Source organism: Arachis hypogaea, chromosome 6 (genome assembly GCF_003086295.3).
Source record: "Arachis hypogaea cultivar Tifrunner chromosome 6, arahy.Tifrunner.gnm2.J5K5, whole genome shotgun sequence".
Lineage (NCBI taxonomy): Eukaryota > Viridiplantae > Streptophyta > Magnoliopsida > Fabales > Fabaceae > Arachis > Arachis hypogaea.
Window position 1 is genome coordinate 109,535,557 of NC_092041.1, and position 21,738 is coordinate 109,557,294.

The 21,738-nt window shown below is 39.1% G+C and overlaps 1 protein-coding gene and 1 non-coding gene across 2 annotated transcripts; both read left to right on the top strand.

Moving 5' to 3' along the window:
- The first annotated feature begins 388 nt into the window (after positions 1-388).
- LOC112755612 (tetrahydroanabasine acetyltransferase) lies at positions 389-19,321 on the top strand. The gene is made up of 2 exons (XM_025803812.2): positions 389-965; positions 18,424-19,321. The coding sequence occupies exons 1-2, from the start codon at positions 468-470 to the stop codon at positions 19,084-19,086; spliced, it is 1,161 nt and encodes a 386-aa protein (XP_025659597.1). The 5' UTR covers positions 389-467; the 3' UTR covers positions 19,087-19,321.
- On the top strand, positions 9,360-9,467 carry LOC112761137 (small nucleolar RNA R71). The gene has a single exon (XR_003181546.1). It is a non-coding gene; the product is annotated as a small nucleolar RNA R71 (small nucleolar RNA).
- Positions 19,322-21,738: the final 2,417 nt, after the last annotated feature.

The following is a 21,738-nucleotide window of genomic DNA, read 5'->3' on the forward strand; positions in this document are numbered from 1 at the left end:
TAATAATAAAAAAATCATTTAAACATATATATACTGAAAAAAATGTCATTTTCTCTTTTTTGAATCTATTCAAAATGTTACACAAAAACGTTTATATATACGAGTTAGTTAAATAAAGATATCAAAAATATCTTTTTATAAAATTGTTTTGTATAAAAATATGATTTATGTATTTAGTCATATTTTAAATAAAAATAATACTTTCATAATATATCAAAATCTAATCTTACCATTTATCATTTAAAGATCAGCAAAAAAATTTTTCAATTGAAATATCCACCGGTATATATATATATATATATAAAAAAAAATTTCAATTGAAATATCCACCAGTATATATATATATATATATATATATATATATATATATATATATATATATATATATATGTTAAGAGTGACAGTTGGAAGTAGAATCCGTATAATTCATTCCAACTATCAAAGGCCATTACTTAACCCAAGAAATCATGGACGTTGTGCTTGACAAAGGTGCCACCCATGATGATGGTCATAGCCTCCCAAAGGTGCGGATCTTAGCCGTGAAGACTGTGGCACCGGTCAAGGAAACTCAGCCACGGCTAGCTCAAAAAGTGTTGTTAGCCAGTAACGACCATGATAGCATGCAGCCAAGGAGCATTGTTGGAGGGTGCTACCAAGTAGTGTTCTACTATAATAACGATAATGGTGAGGAGAGTGATTGGTCTTTTTATGGTTGGATTGTGGAGTCACTGTGCATGGCCCTAGTGGACTACCCTATACTCGCTGCCAGGCTCCTGGAAAGAGACACGGGACTGGAAATTGTGTCTATTGATTCTGGGTTTCGACTATTGTCGGCACAGTGTCAATGGAGCTTGTCACAATTTCTTGATCTCAATGAGAGACACAATGATAATGAGACTGAGCTTGTCTACTGGAAGGAAATTGATGAGACACTTCCTCAGTTCTCACCCTTGTGCTCTGTTCAGGCAAGTACATGTACTTCACTTCCGTTTCGTTTAATGAATTACTAGTGCATTTACCCAAAGTTTAACCACGTACCCATGTGAATAATAAGGTTTTAAGGGGACATAATGATACCTTTTGTAGTTAGTGGGGGCAGAGGAGTGTGGAAACAGATTAAATCCATTACTAAGTTTATCCATTTAAATTGGCGATTTTTTTTTTTTAATTATATCTGTTTAAATTTTGAATTAAATAAATACGTTACATTTAAATTGTTTTTTGTTTTTTTTTTTTTAACAAACGAACTCAACGCGATAAGAGAGCTGACAAAACTTAACATCCACAAAAAGAAATAAATAAAAAAGTATCCCTTGTGCTATCTATGGCATAGCCATCAACAACTAAAGGGATCCAAACTACTCCACTCTCTAACGCTGGTCAAAGAACTCCGAAACACCTCTTCTACACCTGCTTCCTTGTTATTAAAGATCCGTTTGTTTCTCTCTAACCAAACGTTCCAAATAACAGCAAAGAAGCAAATGAGCCACTTTTTGCGCTCCTCTTTCCTGTTGGCGACGCCTATCCAACTCTCAAAGTGCTCTTTCAGTTAGCCCAGAATAGACCAGAGTTTTCGAAAGTCTGATAATCAGTCACACCACACCTGTCAAGTAAACTCACAACCAAAGAACAAATGGTAAATATGCTCAACCTCTTTTTTACACAGTACGCACATGTCATCACCATGGCTAATGATACCCAGCCTACGCAGTCTTTCTTTAGTATTAATTCTTCCTATCAACACAAACCAAATAAATACCTCCACTCGCGGTGGAACCAAACCTTGCCATATGGTTCTTGTGAAATTATAGCTGGTAATATCCTCTGGAGTTGTTTCTGAATGCATCACCTGCACAAAAGAGTTAGTTGAAAAAATGCCTTCTTTGTCAAACTTCCAGACAACTCTGTCTTGCGTATCATAAGCTAACTTTACAGGTCGTTAAGTCTCATGCAGTTGATCCATTAATTCCAACTCTCATTGATATAACTCTCGCCTCCACTAGAAATTCCAAATTCACTCTAGCCCATCCCAAAATCCACAATCCCCTATGATAGATCCTCTTTGGTTTGAAATAGAGAAAAGTTTCGGAAAACTCATCATTAGTGAACCGCTCTGTAGCCAAACATCTTCCCAAAAGCAAGTCCTCCTTCCATCACCCACCTCCATGGACAACCCATTAATCATCTTATCCCATTACTATCCTTGAATTGCAAGTGACAGATATCCTTCCATGAACTCCCTCTACTAGGCAATGTCTAAGCAGATAACATTACATTAGGGTTCAAGTTATAACAGGAGCATATAACTTTCTTCCATAATGGACACTCTTCTTTTGAAAAACGCCATGACACCACTTGAACAGGAGGGTTGTGTTCCTAACCACGGCGTCACCTACTCCCAATCCACCCAACTTCTTAGGAGCCTGAACCATTTCCCACTTAACCATCAGCACACCATTTCGACCGTCCTCCTTACTCCATAAGAATTGTCGCTGCAATGAAATCAACATTTCTGCCACTATTTTCGGTATCTTGTACAGGCTCAAATAGTACAGAGACAAGCTATTCAATACAGATTTAATAAGGACTAGCTTACCCGCTTTATTGAGTATTTTTGCCTTCCATAAGCTAAGTTTCTCATTGACTTTATCAATAATAGGTTTCCAAGTACTTACCAGCCTTGGGTTTGCTCCTAACGAGATGCCAAGATACCTAATTGAAAGATTAGCCTCCTTATATCCCAATGAGTTGCACATGTTGTAGGTCCACTGCTGATCACAATTGATTGGGATTAGGCTTGACTTGTCACAGTTGATACTTAACCCCGACATCAACTCAAAATACCTTAGCAGCCTGGCATAGTTCTTAATGGTCTCTTCCTCCGGTTGACAGAACAATATAGTGTCATCCGCAAAGTGGAGGTGTGACATGTCTATATTATTCTTGCCAACCAATAGAGGCAATATACGTCTGTTTCTGACTGCCTCCCTAGCATCCTATGCAGAACATCAACAACAAGAACAGATAAAAATGGGGACAGTGGGTCACCTTGTCTCAAGCCCCTTGGTGCACGAAATTGTGATCAATACTTTTCACAACTCACATAATCCCCGGTAATGAATCCAAAAATTTGGTGTTCAATACCATGGCAAAAACACAACTTCGCACAACTAACCAGCAAGTGTACTGGGTCGTGCAAGTAATAAACCTTACGCGAGTAAGGGTCGATCCCACAGAGATTGTTAGTATGAAGCAAGCTATGGTCATCTTGTAAATCTTAGTCAGGCAAACTCAAATGGATATGGTGATGAACGCATAAAAACACAAAGATAAAGATAGAGATACTTATGTAATTCATTGGTAGGAGCTTCAGATAAGCGCATGAAGATGCCTTCCCTTCCGTCTCTCTGCTTTCCTACTGTCTTCATCCAATCCTTCTTACTCTTTTCCATGGCAAGCTTATGTAGGGTTTCACCGTTGTCAGTGGCTACCTCCCATCCTCTCAGTGAAAATGTTCCTATGCTCTGTCACAGCATGGCTAATCATCTGTCGGTTCTCGGTCAGGCCGGAATAGAATCCAGCGATTCTTTTGCGTCTGTCACTAACGCCCCGCCTGCTAGGAGTTTGAAGCACGTCACAGTCATTCAATCATTGAATCCTACTCAGAATACCACAGACAAGGTTAGACCTTCCGGATTCTCTTGAATGCCGCCATCAGTTCTAGCCTATACCACGAAGACTCTGATCTCACGGAATGGTTGACTCGGTTGTCAGGCGAGCACTCGGTTGTCAGGCGATCAACCATGCATCGTGCAATCAGGAATCCAAGAGATATTCACCCAATCGAAGGTAGAACGGAGGTGGTTGTCAGTCACACGTTCATAAGTGAGAATGATGATGAGTGTCACAGATCATCACATTCATCAAGTTGAAGAACAAGTGATATCTTGGAACAAGAACAAGCGGAATTGAATGGAAGAACAATAGTAATTGCATTAATACTCGAGGTACAGCAGAGCTCCACACCTTAATCTATGGTGTGTAGAAACTCCACCGTTGAAAATACATAAGAACAAGGTCTAGGCATGGCCGTGAGGCCAGCCTCCCAATGATCTAAGAACTAGACGTCCAAAGATGATCTAGAGATCTAAAGTGATCAAAAGATACAAATACAATAGTAAAAGGTCCTACTTATAGAAAACTAGTAGCCTAAGGTTTACAGAAATGAGTAAATGACATAAAAATCCACTTCCGGGCCCACTTGGTGTGTGCTTGGGCTGAGCAATGAAGCATTTTCGTGCAGAGACTTCTCTTGGAGTTAAACGCCAGCTTTTATGCCAGTTTGGGCGTTTAACTCCCATTTTGGTGCCAGTTTCGGCGTTTAACGCTGGGATTTCTGAGGGTGACTTTGAACGCCGGTTTGGGCCATCAAATCTTGGGCAAAGTATGGACTATCATATATTGCTGGAAAGCCCAGGATGTCTACTTTCCAACGCCGTTGAGAGCGCGCCAATTGGGCTTCTGTAGCTCCAGAAAATCCACTTCGAGTGCAGGGAGGTCAGAATCCAACAGCATCTGCAGTCCTTTTCAGTCTCTGAATCAGATTTTTGCTCAGGTCCCTCAATTTCAGCCAGAAAATACCTGAAATCACAGAAAAACACACAAACTCATAGTAAAGTCCAGAAAAGTGAATTTTAACTAAAAACTAATAAAAATATACTAAAAACTAACTAGATCATACTAAAAACAATGCCAAAAAGCGTACAAATTATCCGCTCATCACAACACCAAACTTAAATTGTTGCTTGTCCTCAAGCAACTGAAAATCAAATAAGATAAAAAGAAGAGAATATGCAATGAATTCCAAAAACATCTATGAAGATCAGTATTAATTAGATGAGCGGGGCTTTTAGCTTTTTGCCTCTGAATAGTTTTGGCATCTCACTCTATCCTTTGAAATTCAGAATGATTGGCTTCTTTAGGAACTTAGAATCCAGATAGTGTTATTGATTCTCCTAGTAGAGTATGATGATTCTTGAACATAGCTACTTATTGAGTTTTGGCTGTGGCCCAAAGCACTCTGTCTTCCAGTATTACCACCGGATACATACATGCCACAGACACATAATTGGGTGAACCTTTTCAGATTGTGACTCAGCTTTGCTAGAGTCCCCAATTAGAGGTGTCCAGGGTTCTTAAGCACACTCTTATTGCCTTGGATCACAACTTTATTTCTTTCTTTTCTCTCTTTTTTTTTCGTTTTTCTCCCCCTTTTTTTTTCATTGCTTTTTCTTGCTTCAAGAATCATTTTAATGATTTTTCAGATCCTCAGTAACATGTCTCCTTTTTCATCATTCTTTCAAGAGCCAACATTCATGAATCACAAATTCAAAAGACATATGCACTGTTTAAGCATACATTCAGAGAACAAAAGTATTGCCACCACATCAAAATAATTAAACTATTATAAAATTCAAAATTCATGCAATTCTCATCTTTTTCAATTAAGCACTTTTTTTATTCAAGAAAGGTGATGGATTCATAGGACATTCATAACTTTAAGCCATAGACACTAAGACACTAATGATCACAAGACACAAACATAGATAAACATAAGCACTAAAATTCGAAAAACAGACAAATAAAGAACAAGGAAATTAAGGAACGGGTCCACCTTAGTGATGGCGGCTCTTTCTTCCTCTTGAAGATCCTATGGAGTGCTTGAGCTCCTCAATGTCTCTTCCTTGTCTTTGTTGCTCCTCTCTCATGATTCTTTGATCTTATCTAATTTCATGGAGGATGATGGAGTGTTCTTGGTGCTCCACCCTTAGTTGTCCCATGTTGGAACTCAATTCTCCTAGGGAGGTGTTTAGTTGCTCCCAATAGTTTTGTGGAGGAAAGTGCATCCCTTGAGGTATCTCAGGGATCTCATGATGAGTGGGGTCTCTTGTGTGCTCCATCCTCTTCTTAGTGATGGGCTTGTCCTCATCAATAGGGATGTCTCCCTCTATGTCAACTCCAACTGAATAACAGAGGTGACAAATGAGATGAGGAAAGGCTAACCTTGCCAAGGTAGAGGACTTGTCCGCCACCTTATAAAGCTCTTGAGCTATAACCTCATGAACTTCTATTTCTTCTCCAATCATGATGCTATGAATCATGATAGCCCGGTCTATGGTAACTTCGGACCGGTTGCTAGTGGGAATGATTGAGCGTTGGATAAACTCCAACCATCCTCTAGCCACGGGTTTGAGGTCATGCCTTCTCAATTGAACCGGCTTCCCTCTTGAATCTCTCTTCCATTGAGCGCCCTCTTCACATATGATTGTGAGGACTTGGTCCAACCTTTGATCAAAGTTGACCCTTCTAGTGTAAGGGTGCTCATCTCCTTGCATCATAGGCAAGTTGAATGCCAACCTTACACTTTCCGGACTGAAATCCAAGTATTTCCCCCGAACCATAGTAAGATAATTCTTTGGATCCGGGTTCACACTTTGATCATGGTTCTTGGTGATCCATGCATTGGCATAGAACTCTTGAACCATCAAGATTCTGACTTGTTGAATGGGGTTGGTAAGAACTTCCCAACCTCTTCTTCGGATCTCATGTCGGATCTCCGGATATTCACTCTTTTTGAGTGAAAAAGGGACCTCGGGGATCACCTTCTTCAAGGCCACAACTTCATAGAAGTGGTCTTGATGCACCCTTGAGATGAATCTCTCCATCTCCCATGACTCGGAGGTGGAAGCTTTTGCCTTCCCTTTTCTCTTTCTAGAGGTTTCTCCGGCCTTGGATGCCATAAATGGTTATGAAAAAACAAAAAGCAATGCTTTTACCACACCAAACTTAAAATGTTTGCTCATCCTCGAGCAAAAGAAGGAAGAAGAGAGGAGAAGAAGAAGAAATGAGGAGAAAGGGAATGGCTTTTGTTTTCGGCCAAGAAGGGGAGAAGTGGTGTGTATGTTGTGTGAAAATGAAGGAGTGAAGGAGGGTATATATAGGAGAGGGGGAAGGGTAGGGTTCGGTCATTTGAGGGTGGGTTTGGGTGGGAAAGTGGTTTGAATTTGAATGGTGAGGTAGGTGGGGTTTTATGAAGGATGGATGTGAGTGGTGAAGAGAAAGATGGGATTTGATAGGTGAAGGGTTTTTTGGGGAAGAGGTGTTGAGGTGATTGGTGAATGGGTGAAGAAGAGAGAGAGTGGTAGGGTAGGTGGGGATCCTGTGGGGTCCACAGATCCTGAGGTGTCAAGGAAAAGTCATCCCTGCACCAAATGGCAAGCAAAATCTCGTTTTGTGCCAATTCTGGCGTTAAACGCCGGGCTGGTGCCCATTTCTGGCGTTTAACGCCAGCTTCTTGCCCTTTTCTGGCGTTTAACGCCAGTCTGGTGCCCCTTTCTGGCGTTAAACGCCCAGAATGGTGCCAGACTGGGCGTTAAACGCCCATCTGCTAACCTCACTGGCGTTTAAACGCCAGTAGGTGCGTCCTCCAGGGTGTGCTGTTTTTCTTCCTATTTTTCATTCTGTTTTTGCTTTTTTCATTGATTTTGTGACTTCTCATGATCATCAACCTACAAAAAAATAAAATGACAAAGGAAAATAGTTAATTATAAAACATTGGGTTGCCTCCCAACAAGCGCTTCTTTAATGTCATTAGCTTGACAGAGGACTCTCATGGAGCCTCAGAAATGCTTAGAGCTATGTTGGAACCTCCCAACACCAAACTTAGAGTTTGAATGTGGGGGTTCAACACCAAACTTAGAGTTTGGTTTTGGCCTCCCAACACCAAACTTAGAGTTTGACTGTGGGGGCTCTGTTTTTGAGAGAAGCTCTTCATGCTTTCTCTCCATGATGACAGAGGGATATCCTTGGGCCTTGAACACCAAGAATTCTTCATTCACTTGAATGATCAACTCTCCTCTATCAACATCAATCACAGCCTTTGCTGTGGCTAGGAAGGGTCTGCCAAGGATGATGGATTCATCCATGCACTTCCCAGTCTCTAGGACTATGAAATCAGTAGGGATGTAATGGTCTTCAACTTTAACCAGAACATCCTCTACAAGTCCATGGGCTTGTTTTCTTGAGTTGTCTGCCATCTCTAGTGAGATTTTTGCAGCTTGTACCTCAGAGATCTCTAACTTCTCCATTACAGAGAGAGGCATGAGGTTTACACTTGACCCTAAGTCACACAAGGCCTTCTTGAAGGTCATGGTGCCTATGGTACAAGGTATTGAAAACTTCCCAGGATCCTGTCTCTTTTGAGGCAGTTTCTGCCTAGACAAGTCATCCAGTTCTTTGGTGAGCAAAGGGGGTTCATCCTCCCAAGTCTCATTTCCAAATAACTTGTCATTTAGCTTCATGATTGCTCCAAGGTATTTAGCCACTTGCTCTTCAGTGACATACTCATCCTCTTCAGAGGAAGAATACTCATCAGAGCTCATGAATGGCAGAAGTAAGTCCAATGGAATCTCTATGGTCTCATTTTGAGCCTCAGATTCCCATGGTTCCGCATTGGGGAACTCATTGGAGGCCAGTGGACGTCCATTGAGGTCTTCCTCAGTGGCGTTCACTGCCTCTTCTTCCTCCCAAAATTCGGCCATGTTGATGGCTTTGCACTCTCCTTTTGGATTTTCTTCTGTATTGCTTGGAAGAGTACTAGGAGGGAGTTCAGTAATTTTCTTGCTCAGCTGGCCCACTTGTGCCTCCAAATTTCTAATGGAGGACCTTGTTTCAGTCATGAAACTTTGAGTGGTTTTGATCAGATCAGAGACCATGGTTGCTAAGTCAGAGGTATTCTGCTTGGAACTCTCTGTCTGTTGCTGAGAAGATGATGGAAAAGGCTTGCTATTGCTAAACCTGTTTCTTCCACCATTATTATTGTTGAAACCTTGTTGGGGTCTCTGTTGATCCTTCCATGAAAAATTTGGATGATTTCTCCATGAAGGATTATAGGTGTTTCCATAGGGTTCTCCCATGTAATTCACCTCTTCCATTGAAGGGCTTTCAGGATCATAGGCTTCTTCCTCAGATGAAGCTTCTTTAGTACTGCTTGGTGCATTTTGCATTCCAGACAGACTTTGAGAAATCATATTGACTTGTTGAGTCAATATTTTGTTCTGAGCCAATATGGCATTCAGAATGTCAATCTCAAGAACTCCTTTCTTCTGACTAGTCCCATTGTTCACAGGATTTCTTTCAGAAGTGTACATGAATTGGTTATTTGCAACCATTTCAATCAGCTCTTGAGCTTCTGTAGGCGTCTTCTTCAGATGAAGAGATCCTCCAGCAGAGCTATCCAAAGACATCTTGGATAGTTCAGAGAGACCATCATAGAAAATACCTATGATGCTCCATTCAGAAAGCATATCAGAAGGACACTTTCTGATTAATTGTTTGTATCTTTCCCAAGCTTCATAGAGGGATTCTCCTTCTTTCTGTCTGAAGGTTTGGACTTCCACTCTAAGCTTACTCAATTTTTGAGGTGGAAAGAACTTTGCCAAGAAGGCATTGACTAGCTTTTCCCAAGAGTCCAGGCTTTCTTTAGGTTGAGAGTCCAACCATGTCCTAGCTCTGTCTCTTACAGCAAAAGGGAATAGCATAAGTCTGTAGACCTCAGGGTCAACCCCATTAGTCTTGACAGTGTCACAGATTTGCAAGAATTCAGCTAAGAACTGATGAGGATCTTCCAATGGAAGTCCATGGAACTTGCAATTCTGTTGCATTAGAGAAACTAATTGAGGCTTAAGCTCAAAGTTGTTTGCTCCAATGGCAGGGATAGAGATGCTTCTCCCATAGAAATCGGGAGTAGGTGCAGTGAAGTCACCCAGCACCTTCCTTGCATTGTTGGCATTGTTGTTTTCGGGTGCCATATGTTCTTCTTCTTTGAAGAATTCGGTTAGGTCCTTTAAAGAGAGTTGTGCTTTGGCTTCTCTTAGCTTTCTCTTCAAGGTCCTTTCAGGTTCAGGATCAGCCTCAACAAGAATGTTTTTGTCTTTGCTCCTGCTCATAAGAAAGAGAAGGGAACAAGAAAATGTGGAATCCTCTATGTCACAGTATAGAGATTCCTTTAGGTGTCAGAGGAAAAGAAAAGTAGAAGACAGAAGTAGAAAATTCGAACTTATCAAAGAAGATGGAGTTCGAATTTTGCATTAAGGGATAGTGTTAGTCCATAAATAGAAGGATGTGAGAAGAAGGGAAGCAATTTTCGAAAATTAAGTAAAATATTTTGAAAACATTTTGAAAAACCTTAATTGATTTTCGAAAATCAAGGGTGGAAAAGAAATCAAGTGATTTTTGAAAAAGATTTTGAAATTAGAAATAAAAAAGATTTGATTGAAAACTATTTTGAAAAAGATGTGGTTAAGAAGATATGATTGGTTTTTAAAAAAATGTGATTGAGAAGATATGATTTGAAGAACATTTAAAAAAAAGATTTGATTTTGAAAATTAAAAACTTGACTAACAAGAAAAGATATGATTCAAACATTAAACCTTTCTCAACAGAAAAGGCAACATACTTGAAATGTTGAATCAAATCATTAATTGATAGTAAGTATCTTTGAAAATGGAAAGAAGTTGATTTTGAAAAAGATTTGATTGAAAAGATATGATTTGAAAAAGATTTGATTTTGAAAAACTTTGAAAACTTGAAAAAAATCTGATTTGAAAACAAAATCTTCCCCCTTGTGCCATCCTGGCGTTAAACGCCCAGAATGGTGCACATTCTGGCATTTAACGCCCAAAACACTACCTTTTTGGGCGTTAAACGCCCTACCAGGTACCCTGGCTGGCGTTTAAACGCCAGTCTGTCCTTCTTCACTGGGCATTTTGAACGCCCAGCTTTTTCTGTGCAATTCCTCTGCTGAATGTTCTGAATCTTCAATTCTTCTGTACTATTGACTTGAAAAGACACAAATTACAAATATTTTTGGATTTTTAATAATAAGGAATAATCAAAATGCAACTAAAATCAAATAACAATGCATGCAAGACACCAAACTTAGTAGTTTGTATACTACTGACACTAATGAAAATGCATATGAGACACATAAACACTCAAGTCAAGAGAATTCAAAGATTAGAGTAAGAAATCATCAAGCATTACTTGAAGATCCTTAAGACACATGAATGAATGCAAGAAAAACAGAAACATGCAATTGACACCAAACTTAAAATGAGACTTTAGACTCAAACAAGAAATAATTTTTTTTTATTTTTTTTGTGCTTTTTCGAAAATTAAGTGGAGAAAGATATCAAAATTCTTAATGAGAGTTCCAGGAATCAGTGCAATGCTAGTCTAAGACTCCGGTCCAGGAATTAGACATGGCTTCACAGCCAGCCAAGCTTTCAAAGAAAGCTTCGGTCCAAAACACTAGACATGGCCAATGGCCAGCCAAGCCTTAGCAGATCATTGCTCCAAAAGCAAGATTGATAAGAATCAACAAGCTCTTGTGATGATAAGTTGAAACCTCGGTCCAATGAGATTAGACATGGCTTCTCAGCCAGCCAGACTTCAACAAATCATCATGAAACTCTAGAACTCATCTTCAAGAATTTCGAAAAAAATAAATACCTAATCTAAGCAACAAGATGAACCGTCAGTTGTCCAAACTGAACAATCCCCGGCAACGGCGCCAAAAACTTGGTGCTGTTGCCGGATTTTGGCACTGATGTTACCGGACCAAAAGCTTGCTCAAAACTTGAACAATCCCCGGCAACGGCGCCAAAAACTTGGTGCACGAAATTGTGATCAATACTTTTCACAACTCACATAATCCCCGGTAATGAATCCAAAAACTTGGTGTTCAATACCATGGCATAAACACAACTTCGCACAACTAACCAGCAAGTGTACTGGGTCGTGCAAGTAATAAACCTTACGCGAGTAAGGGTCGATCCCACAGAGATTGTTAGTATGAAGCAAGCTATGGTCATCTTGTAAATCTTAGTCAGGCAAACTCAAATGGATATGGTGATGAACGCATAAAAACACAAAGATAAAGATAGAGATACTTATGTAATTCATTGGTAGGAGCTTCAGATAAGTGCATGAAGATGCCTTCCCTTCCGTCTCTCTGCTTTCCTACTGTCTTCATCCAATCCTTCTTACTCTTTTCCATGGCAAGCTTATGTAGGGTTTCACCGTTGTCAGTGGCTACCTCCCATCCTCTCAGTGAAAATGTTCCTATGCTCTGTCACAGCATGGCTAATCATCTGTCGGTTCTCGGTCAGGCCGGAATAGAATCCAGCGATTCTTTTGCGTCTGTCACTAACGCCCCGCCTGCTAGGAGTTTGAAGCACGTCACAGTCATTCAATCATTGAATCCTACTCAGAATACCACAGACAAGGTTAGACCTTCCGGATTCTCTTGAATGCCGCCATCAGTTCTAGCCTATACCACGAAGACTCTGATCTCACGGAATGGTTGGCTCGGTTGTCAGGCGAGCACTCGGTTGTCAGGCGATCAACCATGCATCGTGCAATCAGGAATCCAAGAGATATTCACCCAATCGAAGGTAGAACGGAGGTGGTTGTCAGTCACACGTTCATAAGTGAGAATGATGATGAGTGTCACGGATCATCACATTCATCAAGTTGAAGGACAAGTGATATCTTGGAACAAGAACAAGCGGAATTGAATGGAAGAACAATAGTAATTGCATTAATACTCGAGGTACAGCAGAGCTCCACACCTTAATCTATGGTGTGTAGAAACTCCACCGTTGAAAATACATAAGAACAAGGTCTAGGCATGGCCGTGAGGCCAGCCTCCCAATGATCTAAGAACTAGACGTCCAAAGATGATCTAGAGATCTAAAGTGATCAAAAGATACAAATACAATAGTAAAAGGTCCTACTTATAGAAAACTAGTAGCCTAAGGTTTACAGAAATGAGTAAATGACATAAAAATCCACTTTCCGGGCCCACTTGGTGTGTGCTTGGGCTGAGCAATGAAGCATTTTTGTGCAGAGACTTCTCTTGGAGTTAAACGCCAGCTTTTATGCCAGTTTGGGCGTTTAACTCCCATTTTGGTGCCAGTTCCGGCGTTTAACGCTGGGATTTCTGAGGGTGACTTTGAACGCCGGTTTGGGCCATCAAATCTTGGGCAAAGTATAAACTATCATATATTGCTGGAAAGCCCAGGATGTCTACTTTCCAACGCCGTTGAGAGCGCGCCAATTGGGCTTCTATAGCTCCAGAAAATCCACTTCGAGTGTAGGGAGGTCAGAATCCAACAGCATCTGCAGTCCTTTTCAGTCTCTGAATCAGATTTTTGCTCAGGTCTCTCAATTTCAGCCAGAAAATACCTGAAATCACAGAAAAACACACAAACTCATAGTAAAGTCCAGAAAAGTGATTTTTAACTAAAAACTAATAAAAATATACTAAAAACTAACTAGATCATACTAAAAACATACTAAAAACAATGCCAAAAAGCGTACAAATTATCCGCTCATCACCCCTCTCCATCTTAAAAAGGTTTAGATGGTGAGTCATTTATCAGTATTGACATTGATGCAGTACCAACACACTCCTTTACCCATTCTCTCCACCTCTAACCAAAGTCCATCTTCTGTAGCATTATATCCACAAAGCTCTATTTTACCCGATCATAAGCCTTCTGAAAGTCCAATTTAATGATAGCTGCTTTCTTCTTTCTCATCTTTAACCATTGCACTGTTTCACAAGCAATAAGTGCCATATCATGTATTTTCTGACCCTTCACGAATGCGCTCTGAGTCTCCCCTACTAGACCTGGCATCACTGATCTCAATCATCTGACCATCACTTTAGAGATCACTTTATACACACAGCTTACCATGCTAATCGGCCTGAGGTCCTTAATCTCTTTGGCTCCAATAAACTTAGGTGTTAGGGCCACCCACGTAATATTGGAATCAGCAGGCAATCTTGATGACCGAAAGAACTCCAGAACAGCTGTCGTAAACTTCGTACCAGTCTCATCCCAACACTTTTTAATGAAGTTCATGTTATACCCATCACTTCTTGGTGCCTTTGATGATTCACAATCCCAAACCACCTCCCTGACCTCTTCCATTGTCGGCATCCTCTCCAAAGCTATGGAATCTTCTTCATCGATCCTATTTACCAGACCATCCCTAAATCTCACAATCAGTGACCTCTCCTGATGATACAAATCCTTATAAAACTCCATGATAGCAATCTTGATCCGAGCTTGATTTCTTATCAATCTTCCATTAATTATCAGAGCGTCAATACTATTGTTCCTTCTTCTTGCCGATGCTAAGTTATGGAAATACCTAGTATTTTTATCCATATCCTTCGCATGCCTGGATCGCGACATATGCTTCCAGTGTAGTTCCTTTCTCACATACCCCTGCTTGCAACAGCTTACTAGAGCCTTCCTTCTAGCCTCTACTGTACCATCATAAACTCCATTGCCGACCATATCATCTATCTTCTTGATCTTCTCCTCAAAGCGCTGAATTTTCTTGTCCATGTCACCCAAATTGTCCTTATGCCATATCCCCAATGGCATCGTTAGAGCCTTCAGCTTATCTGTGAATTGTATCTCCTCAAGATTCCTCCATTTCTCCCTGACCATTCTTAGAAAACCACCATGTGTGAACCAAGAATCTAAGCTCCGGAAAAGGCGTGGACCACTTCTGAATTTGGAGTCCTCAACTATAATTGGGTAGTGATATGATAAACCTCTTGGGCCTCCTTTTCAACGAATCTCCAGGAACTCCTCAGTCCATTCTACAGTCACTAGAACTCCATCAATACGACTGCAAGAGTGGCCTCTAGACCATGTAAATTATCGATCATTCAACGGTAAGTCCACTAGCTGCATATCTTGGACCCAACCTTTAAAATCTTCTGCAGACGCTGTTAAGCTGTCCTGACCTTTTCTTTTTTCAACCTGAATAACCTCATTAAAGTCACCCATATAACACATCGGAACTTGACATAGGCCAGCTATAAAACTCAATTCCTCCCACACTGTAAGTTTCTCCACTCTAGTGTGAGCACCATATACCAAACAAAAGGCACAGCTGAACCCATTCTTTATAAGAACTCCTTCAACACATAACCATCTATCTCCTTTGTAACAGTTATTCATTCTAAACAGCATATCATCCCACATTAACAATAGAACCCCAGACGTTCCTTCCAATCCTATATACTCCCACCCCACAGCATCATATCGTTTCCCCAAATACGTATTACATCAAACTTAGTCACAACTTATAGTTTAGATTCAACCAAACCTAACATATTCAGTTTTTGCTTCTTTTTTAGTTCTTTCACCATACTCAATTTTTCAACACCCCGTAACCCCCTAACATTCCAAGAACTAAGAATCATTTCACATATGTATTACACACCTTATTGAGTTTTTTCGGTCTGCATCTCTGTACCTTTTCTTTCTACTTTGCCATCCGCCTTTTTTGAGCTAATGCTTCATTCTATTCTTGAAAAATTGCCATGATATCCTCTTCTTTGTCGTACTGCACTGCTCCTGATTTGACAGCTAATTCCTACGCCTTCTTATTTTCCAGCATCTGTTCTTCCCTATCCAGAGCCATTCCGTCATTGTTCTTCAGATTACCAGCACCAAAATCCACGCGAGTCCCAGCCTCAACACAGCCATCATCAAGCCCCGCATCATTCAATGTCGCACAAACTTCCAACTTGCCTCCATCTTGTTCTATTCTGACTCTACCGTCCATAGAACTCTGTCCGACCACTGTTCCGCTGACCTCTACGTCTCCGCAGTTCCGTCATCCTTGCAAGAACGCTGCCTCTCTGTGCCGGTGATGAGAGGTTGTCTGCTACGGACACACGATCTATAGAGAGGCATTTCGGTGGTTGTGATGCGTCCTCTACGGTCTTCATCGCGGATCCAACAGCGCCGACTTCTCCTTGACTGTGGCGCCATAGCTCTCTGGGTTGGCCCTCTATGTTGTTGCGAGAGAAAGCCACGCCATCGCAGCCCTGGTTCGTGCAACCATTCTAACTTGTTCTAGCAGCGCACAACCCAGGTGTGGGAGCGTTGTGCAGAATTGGAGTAGGAGCAGGCGTAACCCGACCCTGTCTCCCTATCGCTAGCCCGCCTTCCCCTCCTGCCCGATCCTTCCTTGCCTGACCCAGTCTCCCGTCCACCAGCCCAACTCTTCCTCCAGCTCCATCAGCCCGACTTGGGCATTTGTTAGATGGGATAAGGCCCATCATTCTCATCTCAGCACAATTGGCACACATTTCCTTGTTGGGCCATATAGGAATCCTTTTTTAGTCATTTTCTTTCTCCCAGTTGGATTTTGTCTTCAGCCCAACATTATTATACCCCCAGATCACCATTCTTTCTGATTCCTCATCATTAGCCATATCTTTGTATCCCATAAAATCAGCATTTCCTTCTAAAAGAGCATCATCTGTTACCCTTTGTATTTGAAATTGAACATTCAAAATTTCTTCAGTAATTACCAATCTATCCTTAGCTTCTTCCTCCCTCGACACCGCCATCATCAATTCAATTTCCAAATCGCTGCTTGGCACTGGCACTATCGCACTCAGGCTGCTCTCACCCAAAATCTCACATTCTGTTGAGCGAAAAAGTACACTTACATCCTCAAGTTTGCACTGCAGACCATAACTCTCACGGCCAACCTCTTTAACTAAGAATCAAATCCACTAGTACCAATCGTGATGTGGATCCACTCGTTAATACTATCCATAATACAAGTATCAATTTGTACTCTTCCCACACTAAAAGAGAGGCCTGACTTTGTGGCTTTGTCACATTGAATAACTTCTCCCCTTTGGCTTCCTATCATCATGAACGTCTCTGTTGACCACGTATTCAAAGGAACACCAAAACATTCAAGCCATATTCTTCTCGTTTCACTACGCTCTTCCTCATCCCATCTCCATACATGATGAAAGAATTGCAGCAAAGTATTCATTTTGAACGTGAAGGCTTCTTCTGTGCTGATTACACTATCAAAAGTCAGTAACGCTTTGTACGCTCCTAATTCTCGAACTTGCACTACTTGAGGCAAATTCTTTCCAATCAGGGTCTTTAAAAAATTATAATCAATCGCCTTTGTTGTTCCTCCTATTAGACTACTTTGTAACCAGTCGAGGTTCTCTTTTGCTACAGGTACATCTATCTTTTTTGTCCACCCATTGACGTATGGATCCTCTTTCTCCTCCTCTTTCTTCAGTTTTTTCACCAATTTTCCAAAAGACCCGTGGTTCTCATCACGACGAGGTTGATGCTTAACAGTAATCTGGGTGTCATCCGCCCCATGATGTCTCGTCATATTCTTCACTTCATTCGTACGCCGATACTTGGCTTCTCCTATCAAAACAACCTTACCTCGTAACCTCATTCTGTTCATCTCCGCAATAGCCTTCATTGCTCCGCCCTTCATAGTATACCGGATGAATGCAAAAATGTATATAGATCCATTCTTTTGTTTTCGTGACAGATAGATATCATTTATACATCCAGTCTAGTTGAACAAGTGGTACAACTCCTTCTTATATATATATATCCTCCGGAAGACGATCTACAAAAATAGAGAACGATTCGTTTTCCAAACGATGGAACTCTTCTCGATTCTAAACCCTCAAATCTCTACTCAAATGCCTAGTTCTACGCCATCCCTGTGTTTCCCACCCACTCTCTCTCTTTCTCTCTCATCTCTCTCAAACCTAAATTATTTTTTTCTTTTGTATTTATCAAAAACAACACTTTTTTGTCAATATTCTTTACAAGAATGATTTTTTAAAAAGACAAATGCAAAGTAAAATATGCCATCCCATTTAATTTGTTGGGTTGACCATAAAGGATTTGGACTGAAAATTTATGCCCATGAACAAAACATTCAGTCAATTTGTATAACCTGGGGATATAGATAAATTGAATCTCTTGACCCAAAAAAAAAAAAAAAAAGATAAATTGAATCTAGATAGATCGTACTAGCTAGTCCATTTAACAACTCTAGTGAGTGTGACTACTCGATAAGCCCTTACATGCATATTTGCATAGGACTACAGGAGGCCATATAAAAAAAAGTTGCTTATTCGAGTTGTTCAAATTATATTACTTTTTCCATCGACATCAATTAATTTTTTTAATTTTAAATTTTAATCCAAAATTTTAATATTAAATCCTAAATTCCCAAAAAATAAAGCAAAAAAATATTTTAATAATAAAAAAATGGATTAATTTCGACTATTTAAAAATTAATTCTCTGTACTTTTTATATTATTATAATGGGAACCTAAAATGTAAGCTGACTTACCATTTTTCTTTCTTCATTCATTTTTCAGCCAACTGAAATTCAAAGTTAACATCTCATATCATGAAATTCAAATGTTTTGAACATTTTATTGAAAGTGATATGTTTTTCCCCACTCACTGTCTTAGGTGACTAAGTTTGAATGTGGAGGGTACTCAATTGGCATTAGCTGCAGCCTCTTCTTATTGACAGAGGTTTTGGCAGTTGACAACTTCCTCAAGAAATGGACAGAGATATACCAAGAAATGTTACCCCAAAATGGAGAAATTAAGAAATCCATATTTATCCACCCTTTAGTGAAAGATCATGAGGTTCTCCCCAGCCATGTAATCAGCCGCACATTCAGCAGAAAGCGAGCAGAAAGCATGATTTTCAAGATCACTTCCACCACTGATGTGATGATCATGAGTATCAATCAAGAAACATGGAGGGAGTTAGCCATGCTTTGTGTTAAAAACTTAGAACAAAAACATAACATACAAATGGGTTCAAAATTTTCTTTCCTTGTGAAGAAACACTCGTCCTCATCATCAAGTGGGGTCATCACAATTGAAAGCTGCTCAAATAATGGTGGAAACAATGTTAAGAGGTTGGGTCTCAAATATCAAATCACCCTAGCAACGTGGAACGAGTTTGGATTGTACAATGTAGCATTTTGTGAAGCAAACAAACCTGTTCATGTTTCATGTTGGGTTGCGTCTTCAGTTCCTGAAGGACATGTTATGGCAATGCCACACCCAAGGGATAATTTATCTGCAGTGATTATAGTCACACCTCCAACTCCAAATTGAATTGAAGCAGAACATACACGAGGATAATATCCATTTAAGCTTAGCTTGCAATAAATAAATCAAGTTAGCTTATGAGCTACTTGTGGATAGATTATTAATTAAAGCTTATGGATCGACCTTTATATATAAGTATGGTTTAAATTAAGGGTTTGAACTTATTTATATTAAATAAACCGAATGGAAGTGCTGTGTTGTATTTGATTTAATATATATAGGTTGTGATTTGAGTAGATAACTATAATATATTATTATATATCTAAGTTAATATACTTTTTGGCGTTCTTTGAAAAAGTTTAAAATTAGTGAAGGGCTCTGCCATCTTATTTTGAGTTTTTCAAAAAAGATTTTTAACTTTGAGTTGAAGAGAAGAATTTATTGTCTAGCTCAAATATTTTTGAAGAGATTTTTTTATCGTACAACATTTTCGTCTTCTCTTTGTAGAGTTTACCATTTTCATATACGGTAACCATGAATTCATCGAGCTCATTGAATTGAATGAGCTTCTTCTTACATAGAGTCTTAGCATCAAAGTTAAAAAACTTAGTAGCCCAATAAATTTTATGCTTTAATTTTACTGGTAAGTGACAAGATTAGCTATACACAAATTGGTATGGTGATATGTCAATGAGTATTTTAAAGGCTGTTCTATATGTCTAGAGAGTATCATCTAATTTTTTGATCCACTCTTTCCTTAAAACTTCCACTCTCTATTAGAAACTTCTACTTGGCCACTTCTCTGAGAGTGATAAGAAGTAGTCACTTTATGTTTAACCCTATATTTGTGGAGAAGAACATCCAAGAAGAGCATCCAATTACTTGTTTTAGAAGTGACTTCTTTCATCACTAATCAAGATTTTAGGAATACCAAACTTATTGAAAATGTTTTTTCTGAGAAACTAAAGTATCACTTGAGCATTATTAGTAGACAATAGCACTGCTTCCACCCATTTAAAAACATAATCCATAGCAATTAAGATGTAATTATTTGAATATGAGGGAGAAAAAGATCTCATAAAACCAATTCCCCGCATATCGAACAATTCCACATCTAGAATGAAGTTTGGGACATTTCTGCTTTTTCGGTAAGTTTTCTGACCTCTGTCCATGTGGACAATTATTTCAAAACTTCGCACGGCTAATGGCATAGTGCATCATGTTAATAGTATGGCATTGAACTCCACTTTTTTTTTGTCTTCATCATTTCACTCCATTTCTTTTGGAACAATTTCACCTTGGCATTGGTCTTTGTTGAAACATTTGGGCTGTTTACGATTATCTTTCATACGTTGTAGGTCACGAATTGTACAAAGATCATCATCCTTTCCTTCTTATAGGTGTAGTTCTTACCATTAAAAAATGATAGTATGTTATTGGACTGCCTTCGTTAAAAGTGTAAGCAATCACATTTGCTCCTATGTTGACCATTTGAATATTTTCTCTAAGTTGTTAGACTTGATGCTTCAAACCTTAGCTCTTGATACCAATTGAAGGTTTTTCAATAATTTAGAGAAGAGAGTTTAGGGTCGCCTTTTTAAGGTTTTAAAACTTGAACACCAAAATAGATTCGGCATCTGTTGAGTCTGTGATGGCGATTATGTAGGAAATAATTTATTTTCGTTTCATAATGAACGAAATAAAAACAGGGTAGAGAAGAAAAAAGTATTCGGTCATATATCCTAGTTCAACCACCTTATACAATGTAGCATACATCTAGTCTCTACTACAACTATGAGATAGCGTTTGTTTTGAGGTACTGAGACAGAGACTGAGAGACTGAAATTCTGTATCATGTTTGTTGGTTCAAAGACTGGTACTAAAATTTCTGTCTCTATCTCCAAAATTTCAGTATTTTAGTACCTCCAAAATGTGGGGACACAGGGAACTAAAATTTTTAGAGATGAAGACTAAAACTTTATTAACATTTTATACCTAAAATACCCTTATTTCAATTAATTAATTTCAATTTTACCCTTTGTACAAATTAAATTAGAGTTTCATTCTTGTTTCAATTTCTGTCTCAATTTTTGTCTCCCATTTTGTACCAAACAGAACACTGAGATTTATTTCAATTTATTTTTCTTAGTCTCTGTCTTTCAATTTCAGTTTTTCCTTCTCTATTTCTCCAACAAACTCTACCTAATAGAAATTTCACTATCTTTTTCAGAGATAAAAAACACCAATTTTATTGGATTCTTCCTAATCCTATTTGGGACGACTCAAACTTCTAACCAAGCTTGTTTTGTCTAGGTTCACTCCCTACACTCTCAACACTAAGTGCTAAACCAACTTAGTAAGAGAAACCTCTCATGCTCACGACACAAAACAAAAATACATCAAAATAGTTTGACATATTCAATGACATTTTTTTTCAAATTCAACTCTTTTTTGTCGTTTTTCTCATATGGCCTTTTCATATATCTCACAAATTTTTTTTACCATAAAAAATAAAAAAAAGATAAATTGAAAAAATAAGATATTCAATGTAACTACATAAAGAAAAAGAAATAAGATAACTTGAATACCCCTTTAATATAAGTGCATTGCTTCCAAAACTTCAAATTTAACCAATAATAAAGATTCTATTAGAAACTCATATTAGTATTTTCTCTCCTTATCTTCAATACTTTACTCATTACTCTTTTTATTGAGGAG